This window comes from Fukomys damarensis, unplaced genomic scaffold (genome assembly GCF_012274545.1).
Source record: "Fukomys damarensis isolate Sample0158 unplaced genomic scaffold, DMR_v1.0_HiC HiC_scaffold_22, whole genome shotgun sequence".
In the NCBI taxonomy this organism is placed as follows: domain Eukaryota; kingdom Metazoa; phylum Chordata; class Mammalia; order Rodentia; family Bathyergidae; genus Fukomys; species Fukomys damarensis.
The window spans coordinates 22,801,356-22,821,962 of record NW_022900934.1 but is presented as its reverse complement, the minus strand read 5'-3'; the positions used below and the strand labels follow the sequence as shown (position 1 = coordinate 22,821,962).

At 48.2% G+C, this 20,607-nt stretch overlaps 1 protein-coding gene across 27 annotated transcripts in view; it reads left to right on the top strand.

Moving 5' to 3' along the window:
• Epb41l1 (erythrocyte membrane protein band 4.1 like 1) overlaps nucleotides 1-20,607 on the top strand; it is a 129,757-nt gene that overhangs the window by 79,296 nt on the left and 29,854 nt on the right. For 16 of the 27 annotated variants that reach the window (XM_019209926.2, XM_019209922.2, XM_019209923.2 and 13 more), the window contains exons 4-14: nucleotides 1,163-1,267; nucleotides 1,808-1,850; nucleotides 4,262-4,337; nucleotides 6,880-7,098; nucleotides 10,015-10,102; nucleotides 10,666-10,818; nucleotides 12,135-12,232; nucleotides 12,473-12,648; nucleotides 15,330-15,478; nucleotides 16,433-16,468; nucleotides 18,745-18,927. In XM_019209926.2, coding sequence (XP_019065471.2) covers nucleotides 1,163-1,267; nucleotides 1,808-1,850; nucleotides 4,262-4,337; nucleotides 6,880-7,098; nucleotides 10,015-10,102; nucleotides 10,666-10,818; nucleotides 12,135-12,232; nucleotides 12,473-12,648; nucleotides 15,330-15,478; nucleotides 16,433-16,468; nucleotides 18,745-18,927 — 1,326 coding nt within the window. The remainder of the gene's footprint in view (nucleotides 1-1,162; nucleotides 1,268-1,807; nucleotides 1,851-4,261; nucleotides 4,338-6,879; nucleotides 7,099-10,014; nucleotides 10,103-10,665; nucleotides 10,819-12,134; nucleotides 12,233-12,472; nucleotides 12,649-15,329; nucleotides 15,479-16,432; nucleotides 16,469-18,744; nucleotides 18,928-20,607) is intronic. The other 11 variants (XM_010639994.2, XM_010639993.2, XM_010639990.2 and 8 more) reach the window with 3 other exon arrangements.

Sequence of the window (20,607 nt, the reverse complement as noted above, 5' to 3'; positions counted from 1 at the left end):
CTCCTGCCCAGGCACCACGGCCAGCGTTTCTCCACGTGTGTGGAGGAGTTCAGAGGGTGGCCTCGCTGCTGAGCTCTTTAGGCACATGCCTTGGTTTCAAGGGACATGACTTACTTCTGAACCCTGGGAGGCCAGGCCTGTCTTCCTTGCATGGTTTTACAATTTCTCTATGCATTTCTTCCGAGCAAACACCTTCCTCAAAGGGCCTTCTTATGGTCCATGTCCCGAAGTGCTGCTTCAGCCGCCCCAGCAGCACATGAAGGGTTTGGGCCAGGTGAGGTCTACTCCCTTGGATGGGCTCCTCCAGGCTCAGAAATTCTTTACCATGCCTCATCCTTGTGTGTGGGGACCCAGCCGTATCCTGCAGGGCCTTCACTCACACTCTCTCTCTGGAGCCCCCTACTTCTCTGCTACCTTACGTTTCTCCTACCTTGGATCCTATTACCTGTGTTTGCCTTTACTCCTGTGGGTTGGGGATATGCTCCCTGGTCCTGGGCTCTGTCATGCTGAATCCTCAGGCCGGAATAGTGGCTCAGAGTATCCCAGGCTTTGCTGTGTGGTTAGTGGAGGAGAGTCGGGTGGTGGCTGTGACAGCAGTACTTCTGGCAGAGGCTGAAGGAGAGCCTACATACCTCTCTGCTTCCTCATTTGCTGCCCAGCTAGGGGTGGCTATCTAGATGGGGCTGCTTTTGTTTTTCACTGAGTCTTCCTGTGAGGGGAAAGGCCAGGAAAAGGAGAATGACTGTGACCCTGAGTCCCAGGCTCCCCGCTTTTTCCTGCCTATGCCTCTCATTTTTTCAAAAGATTCTCCTCTTCCTTTCCTACCCAAAGCTTAGGACTTTGGTTTTCTCTTCTGTCTCTTGATGCTGTAAAGGAAGGAGAAATCAGTTACTCTCCACACTCACAATTCTACTTACCCCCAAGCCAGCAGGTCCATGGGCTAGAGAGACCCTAGCAGGACTTGGAAGGACCTGGATGAGCTGGGCATTGTCACCTCCAGGGTCCCTTAAGACTCAGAAAGCAGAGCCAGGTGTCAGGAGGTCTCACCTGGGTGCTAGAAAGCTCTCAGGGACTTTCTTGTTATTCTGGTGGAGCCCCAGGAATCACTTATCCCATCCTAAAGTACATCCCAATCTCATGATAGCTTTGCTTTCCCCTTTAGAAGCATGGCCGGGGCCAGGTACTGTTTGATCTGGTCTGTGAGCACCTCAACCTCCTGGAGAAGGACTACTTTGGCCTGACCTTCTGTGATGCTGACAGCCAGAAGGTACCTGGTGGGGGCTGCTGTGGGAGTGGGCCTCTTCCCTTAGGCCTCCACAGTCATGTCCATATCCCAGGGTTTCCATCGGGTCTTCACTAGGCACCTAACAGCCGTATCTGCTGTTGGCCTTCTGTCTCCACCCCAACTCCAGTCCTTCCTTGGTGACTTGTAAATAACCCCAGATGGATATCTGAGAACCCCACCATGACTGCATGAGTTGCCTGAAGGAGTGGAGGTGGCCCCAAGCCAGTGCTTTTTCCCCACTCTTGGAGGCTCCTGCCTGACTGTCCCCCTTCCCACTGTGGCTCAATATCTGGTTATTGTGGCTGCCCATGGCCAATTTCAGACCATAGCTTTGGATCCCAACTCTGGTGGGAAATCCAGCCTTGTCCCCCTCACCTCCCAATCCCAAGGAAAAGGGTCCCAGAAGCTTAGCCGGGGCAGTGCATTCCCCACTAGAAGCTGCCAGTTGACTATTTCTCTCTCCCAACCCCATCTGGGCCTCTCCTCCATCTTTCCTCTGAAGAACTCTGTCTTCTCTTTCAGAATTGGCTGGACCCCTCCAAGGAAATCAAGAAGCAGATCCGGAGTGAGTGGCTGGCTGTGGATGGGGTGCAGTGGAAGGATGGGTGGGATGCCGGCTGTGCTGCTCACTCTGACTCTGGAAAGTGCATCTCGACCCAAAAGCTCCTTTTCTCTCCATAGCAGGTCTTGGGAAAGCAGGATATTGTTGACCATTGTTTTATGGATGACAAGTTTGAGGACTTTGGTTGAGAAGAGAAATAGCTGGGCAGTCACACAACAAGTTAACAGGGGACTCATAAATGCATTCAGATGTCACCTGCAGTCTTCCAGGACAAGGAGACAGATGGCCTGGGAAACAGCCACCCTGCTGTCTAGAGCTAGTGCAGACTTCAGGGCCCATTCCTCATAGGCCCAAAGAGAGGCAGTTACTCACACATGGTCACAGAACCGAATATTGGCTGAGCTAGTCTTTAGCCCTGACCTTCCAACCTCTGTTCAGGACATGAGGAGAAGCAGACATGCAGTCCTACAAGCTGTGCTTCTGTCCTAGAGAGAAAGGGCATGCTGGGAGAAGTGGGGCAGCTTTCAAATGGCTGAAGTGGGCGCGCGGTGTGTGTGTGTGTGTGTGTGTGTGTGTGTGTGTGTGTGTGTGTGTGTCTCGGGGGTGAGTGGCTTCAGCAAGGTGCCTGTAGTAGGTGGAAACCTGGGGCCTGGAGGCAGAGATGCCTCCACCCAGAGCCCCTCCCCTTGGCTCCCTGGTCCCCTGGCTGGAAAGCTGTAGCCAAGCCTGTTGCCATGACAGCAGGCAGCTGGGCCCAGAGATGCCAGCTGACTCTGCAGGAAGGGGCTTGAGGAATTCTTCCTGTAGTTTCCTGTCAGGTGGAGACAAAGAGCAGCCACATAGGCCGAGCACTCTCCTCTTGGGGACACAGGTCCTAGGGCTGGACTCAGGCTGACCTCTAGCAGCTCCAGAGAAGGAATCACAGCATATGCAGGGGGCCAAGTGTTCAACATTAAATACTAAGAGCTTGGAAAAGAGAAGCAGCCAGGATGAATGGTCAAACTTGAGCATCTGTCCCCAGAGCATGTACACGGCTGCTGCCAGCACAGACCAGTCTTGTGGACAGTTGCTCCTTGTGACACCTTAAGCTACAAGTGTCCCCTCCAGTAGAGCTCCGGCCTCTGTCCCTCCCCCTGTAACTCCCCACCATTCATCCTAGCCCTGCTCTTTGGGCACAGAGAAGCAAGTTTCTTCTCTTTTCTGTGGCTGTGGCAGCCCTCAGCCTTCCTAAGGCAGCCGCATGTGCACTGAGTCCTGGGCTTCAGAGTTGGGTATATCTCCTCTGAGCCTCCCATCACCCAGGACACCTGGGAAAGTCCTCTGGGCTCTGTTTTTCCCTGGCGAGTGAACTGGTAATTCTTGTCTCATGAGGTGGGAGTAACATTAAATGATAAAAGCATGGCCAGCACCCAACATAGAGCACCCAGTTCAGGGGCTGTGTTCTTCCAGCTCCCCTGAGGCAGTCTGGACAGACACAGAGGCCAGACTGCCTAGATTTGAGTCCACGTTACTTCTTGTTTTTTGTCTTTTTGGTACTGAAGATCGAACTCAGGACCTCGAGCTTGCCAGGCAGGTACTGTGCCGCTGAGCTAAATCCCTGGCCCTACTTCTTGTGCTGTTTAACTGTTTTGTGCCTCAGTTTCCTCACCTGTAAAATAGTATAATGACAATGCTTAACTTTAGGATTGTGGTGAGGATTAAGTGAGTTACCATCTGCGTGACATTTACAACTTTGCCTTGTCACAGTATACCCTTGCACTAGCTATTATTATTGTTGTTGTTATTATTATTATTATTATTATTATTATTATTACTTGTTATCACTGTTATCATCCCTGAGGCAAGGATTGTGTCCCCTTGAGGTTCTTTTTTTCCAGAGAGTTCTTATGGTCAGGAGACCACAGTTTAGACACCTGTTCTCTGCCACCAACTAGCTGAGTGACCCCTGGAGAGTGACCTAACCTCTCAGAATCTTCATCTAACTCATCAGGATGCTTATGAAGATTAACGTTCTGTAACATGCCTAAAGCTGGCCATCTTATTGCCTCAGCCTGCCTCAGTGTCCTCATCTGCAAGGTGGGGCTAATCACAGGACTTACGGGGTGATAGTGAATTCAGTGAAGCGATGTTTGTGAAGTAATTCACAGTGTACATACCTGGCATGCAATGTTTTTCCTTCTACTTTCCTCCCCTCTGCTAGCTCACAAGTCTCCTAACCTGAACGTCACTTTCTGCACCTGTCAAGTGGTAAAAATGTTCCAGGCTTCCTGGCTAGATTTTTCCATAGATCTGAAATAGAAGGAGATTTTGAAAAGTTGCCTACAGGCTGGTGCATTTGGGCCACCCACGGGGATGGTTGGGCTTCTCTGACCTCCCCTGGTCTTCTCTGACCTTCCCCGGTCTTCTCCTCTCAGGCAGTCCCTGGAATTTTGCCTTCACTGTCAAGTTCTACCCCCCTGACCCGGCCCAGCTGACAGAAGATATCACAAGGTGAGGGCTGTGGAGGGAGGGCTGAGCACGCTGGCTCTATGGTCTGTGGATGTGGTTACCTGTATGCTGTATATGCAGAGCTCTGGTGAGGCCAGGACACTGGCAAAGAAAGCAGACGGTGTGAGAGAAATGAGCACAAATGTGGTCGACAGAAGCTGACCCTTGACGTCAGAGAAGGAGGTGTCATGGGGCCGTGGGCCCGTCATGAATTGAAAAAGACAGGCCACCTAAAATGGTTGCTGTTCAGCTATAAGTAGTCGCTGCCCAGTGGGGAGAGGGCTTTATTGTTAAGGTGAAACTAGAGATTTGACAGTGAAAACCGCAAATTTTAAATGTTAAAAACAATGTAAACTTCAAAAAACAGCGTGGGCCATCCTCATGTTGAGACAAACCCAACACATAAAGGCTTGGTGGACCAGTGGTGTTCAGTGTTAGAGATAAGAAGGAACTGTCAGTTCTTCGCCTGTGCGAGTTTGACCCAGTGTCTAGGTGTATATGGGGTGTATGGAGGTCAAAAGAACCATGTGGTCTCTATGGCAGCAAGCGTGGGCGGGCTGCTGGGGTGAACAGGGATTACAAGTGCAGTCCTGTACTTCAGAACCAGTAGGTAGGGAGTACGAAACACCACGAGGGTGGGAATGTACATGGGTTCATCCTGCATCTGGAAACCAGGAAGCAGGTAGAGGCCTTTCTTTCTATCTAAGCCTCTTTCAAACAGATGGTCTCACTTCAGGTTATCCTGGGGCTGTGCCATCCATGCAGTGGGCCCTATACCCCAACATAAAACACGGCCTTGGAGTTCTGCAGTGGGAAGGTGATAAACCACTCCCATCTTTCCATCAGTCTCTTAATGCCTGCCTACTCTTTGCTAAGCAACAGACCAAGGTCAAGATGCTGACTCTGGCCTTGAGAGATAAGACAGGTGTTCCTGGAATAGATCAGGCCCCAGGACTTGGCCTCATTAGCCCTACTTTGAGCCCTGAGGTCAGCTCCAGGCCAATGTGACAGCAGCCAGATCTGAGCTTCAGGCCAATTCAGTCCCCATCCCTGTGGTCTTGCCCACCAGTGCCTCTCCTTTTTGTGCCAGACTCTGGGCATTGGGCTTGCGGGGACACCAGGAAGAAAGTTAGCTGTGCCCAGCACAGATGGCCCCAGGACATGGGGTGGTAAGAGCAGCTGATTTAGTCATAAATAGTTAGGCCAAAAATAAACTGGTCAAAATGACAAATTGATTGAAATGAAGGATTGGTCAGAGCATTTGGCAAAGATTTCTGAATCTTCAGACTTTTGAACAAAATGCCACAGGCCTATACTGGATGCTTATGATATTTGAGCTACAGCTGATTCTAATCTTGTGGCTTGGCCCTGAGCACACACTGAGACTGCATATACTTTTGCTAGGATTTCAGTTCTTTTTAAAAATGTTTACTTTTATTAGTACACATTTGCAGTACCTAATGATTACATTCATTGTGGGGAACTGGTATATCTACATAACACATCTTAATTCTTTTTATGTCCCTTCTCCTTCTCTCCTTTTCCCCCTCCCTCTGTCACTAGGGTTTCAGTTCTGACTGTGAAATAATGTCATAGAGCTCTAAAAATTGTATTGAGAAAAGCCACTTAAAAGGAAGAGATTATAGGCAGTTGAAAAAATGGTGAAATATGGCAAAAATGGGCAGGGAAGCATTGCTGGCTGATAACGAACCAAATCATTTTTTAAAATATATATACAGTAATCAGAAAAGCTATACCAAAATGGTTTTAAATGGTTCTAAAAATTGTAAAATCATCCAAGTGTGCATGCGAGTTATAAAACATCATGGACTGGTGGTTGGAAATGTTTCTTTAAACCGATTTGTTATTGTTGTTTTTAGATAATTCACTTACAGCTGGAGGCAAAATAAAAAGTTTTGGGCAAGCATTGGCAGGCAGGTCCATTTGGGATGTGGAGTAAGGTACAGAAGTTAAAATGGATGAGGTAGAGTGGTGTTTACTGACATGGGAAGGGCTCTAAGGTGCATCCCTGGGCCTGACGAATAGAGCTGTAGAATCAGATGTAGCCTTCGGTATCATTTATGTGTTAAACACACTCATCATCACGACCACATGCATTTTTGTGTCTCCACGAAGGGGAAATGTCTGGAATACCGCATGGATAACTGGCGACCTTAGATTCAGAATGAGAATGAGCATAAGATGAAATTTAGAATCACCTCTAAAGTTTGCATTTTCCCCTATATAAGAATATATTAGTTATATAATTAAAACTACATGATATTAATTTTAAAGGGCAAAGCCAGCAGAGTAGTTCTAGTGAGCTCGAAAATGAATTAGAAATTACAAATTCAGAAATGAACAAAATGCTGAAAGTCATTTGAAATGTCTCAAAGCCATCTCATGGGATACAACCAAATTATCAACCCATGAAATGCCAGTATCTAAGGGTATCCATTTTTGCTGAGCTGTGTTCATCTCTTTGGTTCTGATGGCCCCACTGGACCTGGGGCCTGAGCCCACTCCCTCTCTGTCCTTTCTCCAGGTACTACCTGTGTTTGCAGCTGCGAGCAGATATCATCACGGGCCGGCTGCCCTGCTCCTTCGTCACGCATGCCCTGCTGGGCTCCTATGCCGTGCAGGCTGAGCTTGGTGACTATGATGCCGAGGAGCATGTAGGCAACTATGTCAGTGAGCTCCGCTTTGCCCCAAACCAGACCCGGGAGCTGGAAGAGAGAATCATGGAGCTGCACAAGACATACAGGTGAGAGGGCCTGGTAGCCTCCTTGCAGCCCTGCACATCATAGGCCCCTGGTTGCTGTGGTATCCATACGCCTCCTGGCGCTGCCCTGAATGAGGGTTTGTCTGAGAGTAAATGCTCTTCAGATAGGAATGACAGTGACTAGCTGCATGACCTCAAACGCTCTCTCCAGGCTTCAGTTTCTTAAACTTCTTTTGAGTGTAGGCGAACCTTTTAGAGACAAGTGTCCACACTGAAACTCCAAACCCATTTATTTATCACAAAGTGCCAACACAACAATTAAACCTGAATACTGAGGTTTTAGTTTAGAAAAAACAATATTCCCAACACATTCACACATTCCCATCTTTTATCTTAAAAGAAAAACAAATAACACATGTGCCTTGGGTTTGCCACCATTGAATAGGTGTTAAAATTCCCTAACTGTGGGCTCTGGGAATCAGTTTCTTTACCTACCCCCTTGAGTTGATAATAGCTGTTATAGAATTATTATTATAGGGATAGTAATAATAACTACTCCATGTCTGTAGCTAAATATCCTGATGTCTACATCTTGGAGTAAAGTTCAGAAGTTTGGACTCAAATGCCAGCCTGCTTGAGTTTGCCATCTGGCTCTGTCACTTTCTAACTGGGGGAACTTGGCACATTGTTTCATTTCCCTGTGCTTTGGTGTGCTCATCTGTTCAGTGTGGTGCTAGTAAACCCACCCGGTTGGGTTGTTGGGAGGACCATATGGCACATATTAAAGACACACACATGTTGGCTCTTAGGGTTGCTGTCTGAACTGAGAGGTTGAGTAGTTGACAAATTGTGGAAAGCACTTTGTTCCAGGAGTTAGAAGATAATGAACTGGATGTGTGATTGTAGGTTGTTTATTTAACTTCTGGAAGCCTCATCGTTCACCTGTAAATGCTTGGTCTTAGATGATCAGTGTTTCTCAACTACTGGTATTTGGGGCAGGAGAATTCATTGCACATGACATTTAGCATCCCTGAGTCCCAGGCATTAAATATCCATAAACATCCCTCTGTTATTGTAACAATTAAAATCGTCCCATTCCCTGTACTGCTATTTCCAAATGACTGATCTGCTAGGGATACTACTCCTGAGGGGTTAAACCCGGATCACAATGAACTCCGTGGTCATTTTAAGCTGAAAGTGCTTAACCTCCAAGTTCAAGATTGTTATGGGAACCCAGTGTGATAACTGATGTGCAAGTGCATTATAAATGGCAAAGTGCTGTACCTGAAGGAATGGCTATGGTGATACTATCTCATTGCCATGGAGGTATGTGCTGTGGGCTGCGCCTGGAGAGGAGGGCTAGGGCCAGATGTGGAGAGGTCCTGTATTTGTGGAGAGGAGCCCACCAGAGTTATCTTTGTTAGACTCACACACCCACTCTGCTTGATTAGTACTGACTGCTGTGGTATTGTGATGAGTTGGATGTAATTGTTCAGTTGTAGCCATGTGGGCATAAGAATAGGGCAGCCTGCCTGTCATCTGTGTCCTAGATAGCAAGATTCCTTGGGGATTTGCAAGATCCATAACTCAGAGAGAGACATTCAGATCAATGTGGGCTGAAGAAATGCTAGTGGTTGTCTTTACAGCTCTTTGGACTTAAAACACGTTGACATCTAGAGTTTTACACAAGTTTCCCACACACCAGCTCAGAGGCAGACAGAGGCCAGGGAAGTGAGGCCCAGAGAATATAAGAGACAGATGTAATGAAGTACTTAAAAGCATAGACTTGGGAGCTACATTATCTGTGGTCAAATCCTGACTTTTTCTTAATAGAAGTGCGCCCTTGAGCAAATTATTCAACCTCTCTGTGCCAGCTTCCTCATCTGTAAGATATGAATAACCTGATACCTACCTTATAAAGTTGTGATAAGGATTCAGTGAGTATTTGTGAAGTGCCTGCAGCAGCAGCTAACACATATGGTAGTACTAAGTGTGAAATGTCTGAGTTTCCAGAAAGAACCTTGATCGATTACATAACTCTTCTTTTCAGAAAGGAAACTGTGCACCTGCTCCTCAAGGTAGATTAAATGGCTTCTGATACTAAATTCGGAGAGAAATGTCTTATGTGGGTAATAATTTAGGAGCCGCTGGGTGATTATAATGAATGATGTCTTCAGCAGTGGTTTCACAGTTATGGAGGAGCAGGATTTGTAGCTCACACTCAACTCAGTGGCAAATGAGGCAAAAATCCTGACTCCAATCCAACCCTTCCCAAGAAGGAAGTACAGTGCACGCTGAAGTTATGACCAGCCTGACATATGAAAAACTTAGGTTACAACCAGAACTTTAGTTTTAACTTACAATCAAAATCTTGAGTTACAACCCGAATGCCAGCTGCTTGTGCTTCCAGATGGTCTCAGATACAGATTTAACCCTTAAAGAGTTCTGGAAGGGACATTACAACATCCTTTCCTATGTGGGGTTGAGAAATTCTGAGCCAGTGTCTCTCTAAGGACACTGAGATCTGCCTGGAAGAAAGTGTGGCCTAAAATCATACAGGAGAGAGACTCTGAAGGCTGTGCAGAGGAGCCTGAGCCTGCAGTTGATCAACTTAAGTTACAACCAGCCCTTGCAAATGAATTGAGTTCATAAGCCAAGGATCTACTGTAGATCTGACTCTACAAAAATGGGATTGGGTAGACTGAATTCAGTGGGGGGCTGCTTCACCATACTGCCCTGAAGACAGAAAGGAGGGACTGAGATGAGTCTCAGCCACCCTCCTTCCTAGAAGCAGAGGTTCTGTAAGATGTGAATAACCTGATACCTACCTTATAGAGTTGTGATAAGGATTCAGTGAGTATTTGTGAAGTGCCTGCAACAGTAGCTAGCACATACGGTAGTACTAAGCCACCTTCAGTCAGCAGGCCCTGGCCCTGGTGATCACTTTCTTTCCCTCAGGGGCATGACCCCAGGTGAAGCAGAGATCCACTTCCTTGAGAATGCCAAGAAGCTCTCCATGTATGGAGTCGATCTGCACCATGCCAAGGTACCACCGAGCCCCAGACCCCCCTGGCACACAGTGGTGCCCCTGATGCACTATCAGGCTCCTGCAGAGGCTTGGTGTGCCAGACCTTGTGTTGTCTCCAATGTGGAACTTTTCTATTCTCATTTCTGGTTCCCCAAAGTTCATCACCTTTTATTGCTTATGATTTTTATCATTTGCTCCTTGTTGTTTCCTTAAGAACTTGTTTCTGTCACCATTCAATTGAGATCAAATGAATGAAAGACATAGACCTTAATTTATTGCTGTATCCCTAGCACATATCCTATGGATTGGCACTGAGTGTGTACCTAAATGTTTGCTGAATGATTGATTGATTGATTTACAGAGCAAATACTAGAACAAGTGAGCAGTGAGTCAGTGACTGAATAACTGAATCAATGACTGGATGGCTGCGTGGGGTTGGTCAGGGGACTCCAGCAAGGATGCTCTCCTGATGCTCTGGAGGGCTTATTACCAGCAGAGCTCAGGGAGGGATCTGGGGTGGGTCACCAGCTACTTCGTGCATGGATGCCAGGCATCCCTTTCCGTGGTCCCTTCTCATGCAGGACTCTGAGGGCATTGACATCATGCTAGGTGTCTGTGCCAATGGCCTGCTCATCTACCGGGACCGTCTGAGAATCAATCGTTTTGCTTGGCCCAAGATTCTCAAGATCTCGTACAAGAGGAGTAACTTCTATATCAAGATCCGGCCTGGGGAGGTAAGCTTGCCTTGGGAGCCCTGTTCCTCTCTGGGGTTAATGGGTTGCGGCAGACCCTGGAAGCTGATCTGGGCTTTTCCTGCCTAGAAATGTGGATAGGATGCCAGGGTGTAGGGAAGACAGAGAGCTCCTTCCCTCTTCTGTAGCTTTCTACATAGACCTCATACCCTGGGTGTGTGTGGACAAGCACATACAGATACATGAGAACATATATAGGATAACTACATGTTCACATTAGACATTTAAGTAAATGTGTGTACAGGTGTTTGTTTTCATGTAGTGCTTCAGCATCTACATATACTAAGTGACACACAGTATGTGACTACATACACATGTAAACATGTGTCCGTACCTGTTTTCCTTTAGCCTCCACATCTCACCCATCTCAGAGCCCATTTGATTCTACCACTAGAGTAACTGTGACGCACTAGTCTCTTCTTTCCACGGCACCAGCTACCAGAAGCCTTGTCTCTCACTTGTGTCTCTATACAGTCCCTCTCACTGGCCCTCCTGCCTCTCCCCATAAGCCAGATCCTGCCAACTTCTCTCCCAACTCTGCCCACATTCTTTGCCTAAACTTTTTCGGAGCTCTCTTTAGCTCTGAGACTGGAGTCCAGCTCTGACAGCCACCTGCCTCTCTCACCTCTCTCTTGCCACACTGCTTCATGCCCCTGTGGGCTTCTCTGCAATTCTTAAGTCAAGCTCTTTCCCACTTTTGTATGTGATGGTCCCTCTACCTAAATAAAGGTCTTTTCCCCGTCTTCTCACATAGATAGCTCCTTCATGTGTTAGTCAGCTGTTACTGAAAAAAATATATAGAAATAGGGTTTCTTCGTCAGTTTTTTTTTTCTCAGTTTTGGAGTTTTAGTCCATGTCTGACTGCCCCATTGCTTTGGGTTGTGGCAAGGCAGTACATCATGGCAGGAACAGGTGGAGGAACAAACTGTTCACCTCATGGCCAGGATGTAGAAAAAGAAAGAGAAGACACCACATCCTATGACCCCCTTCAAGGCCATGTACTCATTGACCTAAAGCCTGTTACTAGGTTCTATCTTCTGCCTCCTAGCCCTCATAAACATCTGCAATTACCTTGTCTCCTTATTTATTATCTGAGACCTTCACATCTAGTATCTTCTGTCTTGGTTTCTGTAGTGTCTCTAGTATTTAGCACTGAATCTGTCACAGAAGACAGGCTTAACTCACCTTGTTGATTACATGAATGACCAAGCTAAAGTCACACATGTCTGAGAAGAGGTTTGGAAAGAATAGCCTGATTGTGCTGGCCCTGCCTCTAACCCTGCTTCTTGGTTTTCCAGTATGAGCAGTTTGAGAGCACAATTGGCTTTAAACTTCCAAACCATCGGTCAGCCAAGAGGTTGTGGAAGGTCTGCATCGAACACCACACATTCTTCCGGTGAGCTAACCCTGGGCTAGGGTGACAGGGTGAGGCAAAGGCTATGAGTGTGCAGGGGAGTAGCAAGAGGAGTTAGGAGACTCCGGGAAAGACCTCCCACTTCTCCCAGTATTCTCCTTTCTGGACCACTCTGAAGTTTCATAGTTGATGGGGCTGTGGGATAAAGGCCTTGTCGGTCTAAACTTGGGCCTGGCAACGCAAGTCTGAACTTCCCTCCTCTCCTCCATCCCTCCACTGCAGGCTAGTATCCCCTGAGCCCCCACCCAAGGGTTTCCTGGTCATGGGCTCCAAGTTCCGGTATAGTGGAAGAACCCAAGCACAGACACGCCAGGCCAGCGCTCTCATCGACCGACCCGCACCCTTCTTTGAGCGTTCCTCCAGCAAACGGTACACCATGTCCCGTAGTCTTGATGGAGGTAAGGCCCAAATAGGAGGTGGAGAAGAGTGGTATTTAGAGGGAAGATGGGTAGTGAGCATGCTAGATTCTGCAGAATGGACAGTGATAACGGTGGATATATCACAAGTTAATTTGCACCAGGCATGGCAGCCCATGAGCCCTTCTGCACCTGGGCAGCTCTGGTGAGTTCACCTCAGCCTACAACCCACTCCCACTTGGCATGTGACACTCTTGCCCTTGGGACATCCTTGTGGGGTCCTTTGTTCAGCCAGATAGTTTTCTGGGCCCGCTGCCCAAGAAGCTTGGCAGTGCACAGATTGGCATCTTACCAAGAGAATGGAGTACTGTAGTTTATGCAAAGCAAAGAAGGATCTGGACCATGCCTCCATCCCTTTCCTTCAGTTCCATTCCTAAGCCAACGACTAAATGATAACTAAATTTGGGGGGCAGCAGAAATTACCCATAAGCTAGTGAAGTTTGTCTAAGGAGGAGCAGAAGCCTGGACTCTAAGTCCGGAAGTGGAGGTTCTTGTTCTGACTCATTGTAGGGCCACAGGGCAATCTTCTCTTAAGGTCTCAATTTATCCTCTCTAAAATGGGGAGAGGGGAGGTAGCTCAGTGGTAGCACACTTGCCTAGCAGGTGCAAGGCCCTGGGTTCAATCCCTGGTACCACCACCACCACTAACATATTAATTAATTAATTAATTAATTTTTAAAATGGGGAGAGTATTTTCTATTGCCAATTATCAGCACAGAGAATTGTGTGAATCAAATGAAATAATGTGGGCATATTAGTATTGCATTTGCAAAGTGAATAAATATGGATAGAAAGGATTATTATTCTCTTTGAGATCAATTCCAAGGATGATAATCTGTGCTCTGATTATCTTAACTCAGTGTTTTTCAGCTTATTTATAAAAATCAAGACTCAAGGGCATAATGGGGTTATACCCAGTGCCTAGTGTGAAGTCTATAATTCTACCCCTTTTCTATTCAGAAGAGTGCTTTGGAGTGCCATTGAGCAAAAAAGATGTTATTGCAGGGATTTCCATGAATTCTCACTATTTTATACTGAAGGTGAATGATATATGTTTAGTCACATTCCGGATGCTGACACTTGTAACTTAAAGAAAGAGAGATTTATTTTGGCTCACATTTTTCCAGTGTGTTCAGTACATGGTCAGCTGGCTCCAAGGTAAAAACAGCATGGTGGAAGGGCTTGATGGATAAAAGGCTACTCACCTCATGTTATCCAGGAAGTAGAGAGCAAAAGGGAGGAGCTGGGGACAGGAATATAGACTTGCAGGTTATTTCCCCGGTGACCCTCCTCTTCCAACAAGGCCTACTTAGATACAAACTGCAACATTCTTCCCTCCCCCCCAGAGGCTCATATTTATGTCACTATGAAAAATGCATTTAGTCCATCTCTAAGAGTTGGCTTTGCTGCTTTTTACTCCTGATGCTCACTATAAACTTGGCTAAAAGCAGCCATCAGTCTGAACATTGGACTGCCCTGAAATATGCTCTACCAGATTAATTAGTCCACCACCTTTAAACTGAGCCTTATACAAAATCCTAGGACAGGGGGTGAAATGAAGACAAATTCTTTGCCAGAATAAAACATGCATGGCCTGTCGTTGAATTTCCATCATAGTCCTTATTTCCATCTGAAACCTCATAATGCTGGTCTTCACTGTCAGCATTCCTGTCAGCATTCTGGTCTTTTAAACTACAGCCAGGATCACCTATTAAGCTTCACTTACAGCATCCTAGGGCTTCTCTAGACAGCATGGACAAACCTTTCCAAGTTCTTCCCAAAAACCTGTTCCAAAGGCTTGTATACCACATGGTCACGTGGTATACACACACAACGCCCCCCCCACTCCTGGTACCAATTCTCTGTATTAGTCAGCTTCCTCATTATTTGGACAAAATGCTCAACACCTGAACTTAAAGGAAGAGACTTATTTTTAGTTTCCAGTGGATTCAGCCCATGGTTGGCTCCAAGGTAGAAACAGCATGGTGGAAGGACATGGCACCCAAGAAGCAGAGAGCAAAAGGAGGAGTTGGGAGCCAGAATATACCCTTACAGGTTATTCCTCCAGTGTCCTACCTGCTCCAGCCAGGCCCCAACTCTGAACATGAGACTTTTAGGGAACATTTTAGATCTAAATCATAACAATATACAATCTTTAGGAATTAGCTTTCACTAGTAAAAGATAATCTCACCATAACTGTGTGTTGCTAAGTAATGATCAAGTGCATATTCTGCTATGACCACAACTAAAGCAGCAATGTTTATGGGCCAGAGTTGATGGAAGGCCCACTCTGTGCTGGACACTCTCATAAATGTTTCTAAATGCTATTTTATTTGTTCCTCACCTCAGCTGTCTAAAGTAGGTACTGTTATGGATGAAGAAACGGAGACCCAGAGTGATTATGTCGTTTCCTCAAGGTCACACAGCCAAAAAAGTTTGGATTTGAGATGGAACCCAGATTCTAATGCTGTAGAAAATAGGAGGGTGTGGGCTGGGAGGCAGCTCTGCCACTCACCAGCCATGTGACTAGGGTGCTCAGTGGATTGGGGGTATGGAACAGTTGGCTTCACTGCAGGTGAGGTTGGGCAGCAGCTGGGCTAGCTTCCTGTCTAGGCACGAGAGATGTCTCACATGGTTACCTGGCTGTCTGTGCATACTTCAGCAGAGTTCTCCCGCCCAGCCTCAGTCAGTGAGAACCACGACACAGGGCCTGATGGTGACAAGCCAGAGGAGGATGCTGAGTCTGGAGGGCGACGTTCAGAGGCTGAGGAGGGAGAGGTCAGGACCCCCACCAAGATCAAGGAACTGAAGGTAGGTGCTTAGGTTTGTTATACCTTCTACCCTGGGAACTGAGAAGCTGACCTGAGATCTAGGCTCAGTCTTGGCCTTCACATGCCTCTGACTGGTCAAGAACCTTTGCTACACGGTGCCCCACAGACAGGGCCTTGTCCTTGGGTGGTACACAGAACCTGGACATCCAAGATGGGAGTGGGGATGAGTGTGGGCTCTTCCTTCCTTTTGCCCAGCTTTTCCAGAGGTTGCTTTTTCCGTGGAGGACTCAGGCCTCCTATGGTTCCCGCCTCCTCTCCCTTTTGTCTATGATCTGGCTGTCATCACCCACCTCCTCCCCAGACATGATCAGATGTCATGAAGGGCCTCATACAGTGAGGTGCAGGTTTATCTCCTTCCTGCTTCCATACCCTGCACCTGATGCACACACATACCCCACCCAGGATGTGCTCCTACAGGAATGTGCAGCCTCAGCTTCATGAGCACTCACTCTCAGACTTGTATATGCCCTCACCCTTAGATTGGTGCACACAGATATGCAAGCAAGCAGGTTCACACTAACAGAATGGGCTCACTTGGGCCAGGAATGGCTTACTCCCGGTAGAGCTGTAAAGCAGCTTTATTTCCACCGTGCAGTTCTGCCATGTGAGCACAGTTGCCTGAACACCACTGCAGCCGGAAGCAGGAAACCTCATACACACTCATGCTGCCTACCTACCAAGTGGGGCTCTACCCACTTTGCCTCCAGACCTCCCGCCCCTTCTTTGCCTTTCTGGGACAGTCCCCGCTTCCCACCCTGTGCCTTCTTCCAGCTAACCCACTGCCCTGTGGGTGGCCCAGCAGCTTCCCCGGCCTGGACTTCTTGGTTGGGTGAAGTTCACTGGCTACCTTGCTGCACCAGGCCGGCCGCGGTATCTCAGTCTGTTTGCTGTACTGACTCTGCTGGTTCCTTTCCCTCCTACCACATCCCGCTAGCCGGAGCAGGAAACCACGCCAAGACACAAGCAGGAGGTACTGCATGGGACCTGTCCCTCCCTACCCAGCCATTCAGATCCTCCGCTCATATTCCCGGCACCATCTCAGCTTCGCCTTCATCTCTGCCCACCCTGCCCCCTCCTCCCCACCATGCTCCTCCCCAGTTATTCTCCCCCCCATTAAGATCACCTCTCCAGCTCCCTGCTCACACTCCACCCCCAGGCAGCCATCTCTCCCTCCCTCCTGTCGCCTACCACCCTCCACCCGCCCTCACCCTCTGCCTCTCCGGAACACTTGGTACTATGCCGTGCTTGCTTCTCACTGCTGACCATCCCACCTATGTCTGCTTGCTCCTCCAGGCCATTCTGCGCCTCCATTTAGCTCATCTCCTCCCACCTCCCACTCTGACCCTTCCTTAGATTCCTCTCCCCCACAGCAGTATCTGGTCACGCCTCCATTTCATGTGTGTCCTTACTCAAAGCTTCTTTTGTATCTCTTGGCAACCAGAGGTGGGAGAGGAGGCCTGGGGCGGGAGGGAGGGGCCCTCGGCGCACCTTTACGTCTGCTCAGACTCTATTCCACTCTCTCCGGGGTGGATTGCTGCTGCCTCCATCGAAAACCTCTTTTCTGATCTCCTCCTCTTCTTCTTCCCGTTTGTTGCTTCCCTTGACTTCTTACTCCTGTGTTCACCACTTCTTTCGGTTTACCGTCTGCAGCCTTCATTGGAACTTTAAATCCAAAAGAAGGGCTTTATCCTTGGGCGGCTGAAATAAAGAGCCAAGGGCTAGCCCATAGCTAAGGTCTTTGATCCTCAGGCCCCAGGGCCCTATCCACACAGCAAAGCATTGAGATAGATTTCTCCAAGGCCCTTAACCTTCAGGGATCCTGCTGCTCCCTGCAGCCTTGGGAGCACAACATTCCCACAGAGCCAGTGGGCCAGTTAGGGATCATCTCAGGTTGGGACACACGGGGCATTCCGCCCAAACCTATCCTGTGTGCAAGCTCCCTCAGATTTGATTTCTCCAACAGCAGGCAGCTCAGCCCTGGGAAGGAGGGAGGGAGGCTGGAGGTACAGGAAGATGTCTGGAGAGAAGGCTGAAGCCTTGGTGGGGTCAGTTTCTTTCCAGAGGGAGCTTGGGATTCAATCACAATGGATCCTTAGATGTCAGAGATAAGCCCAGCAGAAGATTCTAGGTTTGTCCAAGAGCAAGCTTGCCTTCCAGGTAGCTCTCCCAGTGCCACCTTATCAGTCTTTAATAAATCGAGGTTCACCATTTTGTACCCTTACCAGGCTTACCATGAGGCCTTGCAGATAAGGTCCTTGGGCTGTCAGCCTGCCAGCTGTGTCCCAGAAGCAGGCAGATTAAACAGCTGTATCTGGCCGTGCTGGGCTCAGGCAGATTTCTCCATCGTGCTGCGCTGGCATGAGCCCAGACCTGGCAGTTTAATGGGAGCATTCCCATGACTCCAGCTGTACCTGGCTCACTTCTTGAGCCCAGCCCTGGGACTTACCCCTCTCCTACCTGGTCTCTAATCTTCCTGAACATCTTGCAACATCTTTGGCTCTATGTGGCTGTATCTCACTCCATCTGCTATTGGTGGACAAGTCAGTTTCCAGAGGAACCTGGAGGATCCTGGAGGTGGGGAAGGTTATGGCCCACAGCACAGAAGGTTGCACAGTCTCATCCTGGCCCCTGGTCCCGGGTGAAAGAGCAGCACCCATTTTTCCAGATGGTCCTGTTTGTAGGCACATCTTCACTGTAGGCTTTCCCAGAGGCTGTGCAATTGCACATGTTGGGCTCAGTGGCCTAGACTGGACATCACTAAGTACCAGGGGTCCAAGTCTTGGCCAGAGGTAGGAATCAAGGTCCAGAAGGAATCTGGAAAACCACTGAGTGTACTGCAGCAGCCCAATAAACAGGATCAGGGGGTTCTCACTCTGGTGGACCCTGTCTGCTGATGCTTTGGTTATAACCAGAGGGACATCACCTGTATACCTGACTCCTAGCACCCAAGGGAACTTCACCCAGACCCAAAGGACTTGGACTGAGTTGGGTATGATGAAGTCAGGGAGTTAGGCAGGGGAGAAGAGAAGGAGATTTGACTGGAGTTCCCTCTTTCTCATTGCAAGTGTCTGGTCAGTGTCCTATTGCAGCTTAGGTCCTTGCCCCACTTGGCTCCTAGGGCTGTTGTAAGGAAAGACAGTGTCAGAGAGGCGAATCACAATGCAACTGCTGCCACCATCCCTGCATCATGCATTGCCCACCGTGAGCCGGTCACCTAACACCACCACCCTCTTCATCCACCCCTAGTTCTTGGACAAGCCAGAGGATGTCCTGCTGAAGCATCAGGCCAGCATCAATGAGCTCAAGAGGACCCTGAAGGAGCCCAACAGCAAGCTGATCCACCGGGATCGGGACTGGGAGCGGGAACGCAGGCTCCCCTCCTCGCCTGCCTCACCCTCTCCCAAGGGCACCCCTGAGAAAGCCAGCGAGGTAGGTCTCACCCTGAAGTCCTCCTCAGGGACCTTGGGTAAAGAGGCATTGGGGCTGCTACATAGTGGCTCTCACGCATCATCCTCCATTGCTGCCTTCAGGGCTGGTAAGGCTATGGGAAACAAGTTCACTAAGTCTTGGAATTCTGGGTCCCAAAAACCACCCTGAAGCCTAGAAAACTCCGGTATTCATGGTAGTTTGGTGTACGCCCCTCCCATCAGGCAGAGTATAATGAGAAGAGGTACTCATTAGAAATGCAGATTGCAGGGCCCAGCCTCAGACCTACTGAGTCAGCTTTTTGGTGGTAGAGTGCTGGAACCAGCATTTTAAACATATGCCTTAGGTGACTGGTTCCCTTTCACACTAAACTTTGAGACCCTCCATAACCCTATCTACTAACTACATCTTTTTGTGCCTGTTATGGAAACAGTGGGGCCAAGGTCCCTCCAGAAAGTAGTCCACTAGCGAGAAGAGGATCCATATGAACAGACGTCCTCCTGAGGATTCAGAAAAGGACCCCACATGCCCCACCTTTCAGAGTAAAAAGTGTGGGGTGTTTTCTCAATTGAAAAAGAGATGAAGGTTTGAGAAATTCCTGTATTTATAATCCCGAACTCTTATTTTTTAGCACTTACTAAAGCTTAGCAATTTTTACCCCAGTTTATACATAAATGTTTTCTCTCTAGAGCGGCTGCTCCATGGTCTTCAAATCCAGTTGTGGTCTAGTCTTATGCTGCCTGGGTTTGCATTCTTGGCTCTCTTGCTGCTGCTAGTTGACTCTGGGCTTGCTACTTATGTAATCTCTCTTGCGGCCCTGTTTGGCATATGTGTTCTTGGGGATGTCGTGAGGATCAAAACATGATGTATGGAAGGAGACCAGGGTGGTTTGTTGGTGTCAAATACGAGTTATTTATGATTTCATTTTGAGAGTCCTTTATAAAAAAAAAAAAAAAGGTTAACTTTAAATCATAGTTGGAGATACTCCTAGGATTTTCTTGATTCAAGATTCTCCTTTTACAAACAGGAACACTGAGACCTAGAAAGAAGAAAACCCGTTCAGCATCTTAGCTAAGAGGAAGGACTATAAGCTACTTTTCTTATGTCCCAGATCACTGTGTTTGTCATTAAATCACAGCTGCCGTGGAGCAAGACCAGATCATGTGAAGACTGGGTATAGAGTCCATTGTATGTGTGCTGCACTGTAATGCTTTGAAAACTGATGGTGCAGCCATGATTGAATTCAGAGCATTTGACTGAATCAGTACCAGACTTGGTCTGAGCCCAGCAGATAACAAAGGGCTTTGCCTAGTGAGGTGGCAGCTCAAAGAAGCTCCTGGGATTCTCTGGCTGCTGATTCACAAAATGAGGAATTCTCTGGGGGCCTTTAAGGCTGGTGTCCTAGGGCCTCTGCTGGAAGTCCTCTACTGAGGACTTCTGTGGTTCCTGGCACAACTAAGACACTAGGCTGGGCCTCTGGCTGGTTTAGTGAACCAGTAGATAGCACTCCCTCTTCTTCCACCTCCTGTCCTAAGAAAAGAATTGGCCAGAGTGACCTCTAATCAGTCCCAAGGTGAGATAGATCTTGGCTGGGCTCAAGTGAGGGAAGATGCAGAGTCTGTGGAAAGGCTGAGACCGCAGCAGAGGAGGGAAAGATGAGCCCAGTTGAGCTGGAGCCTGGAG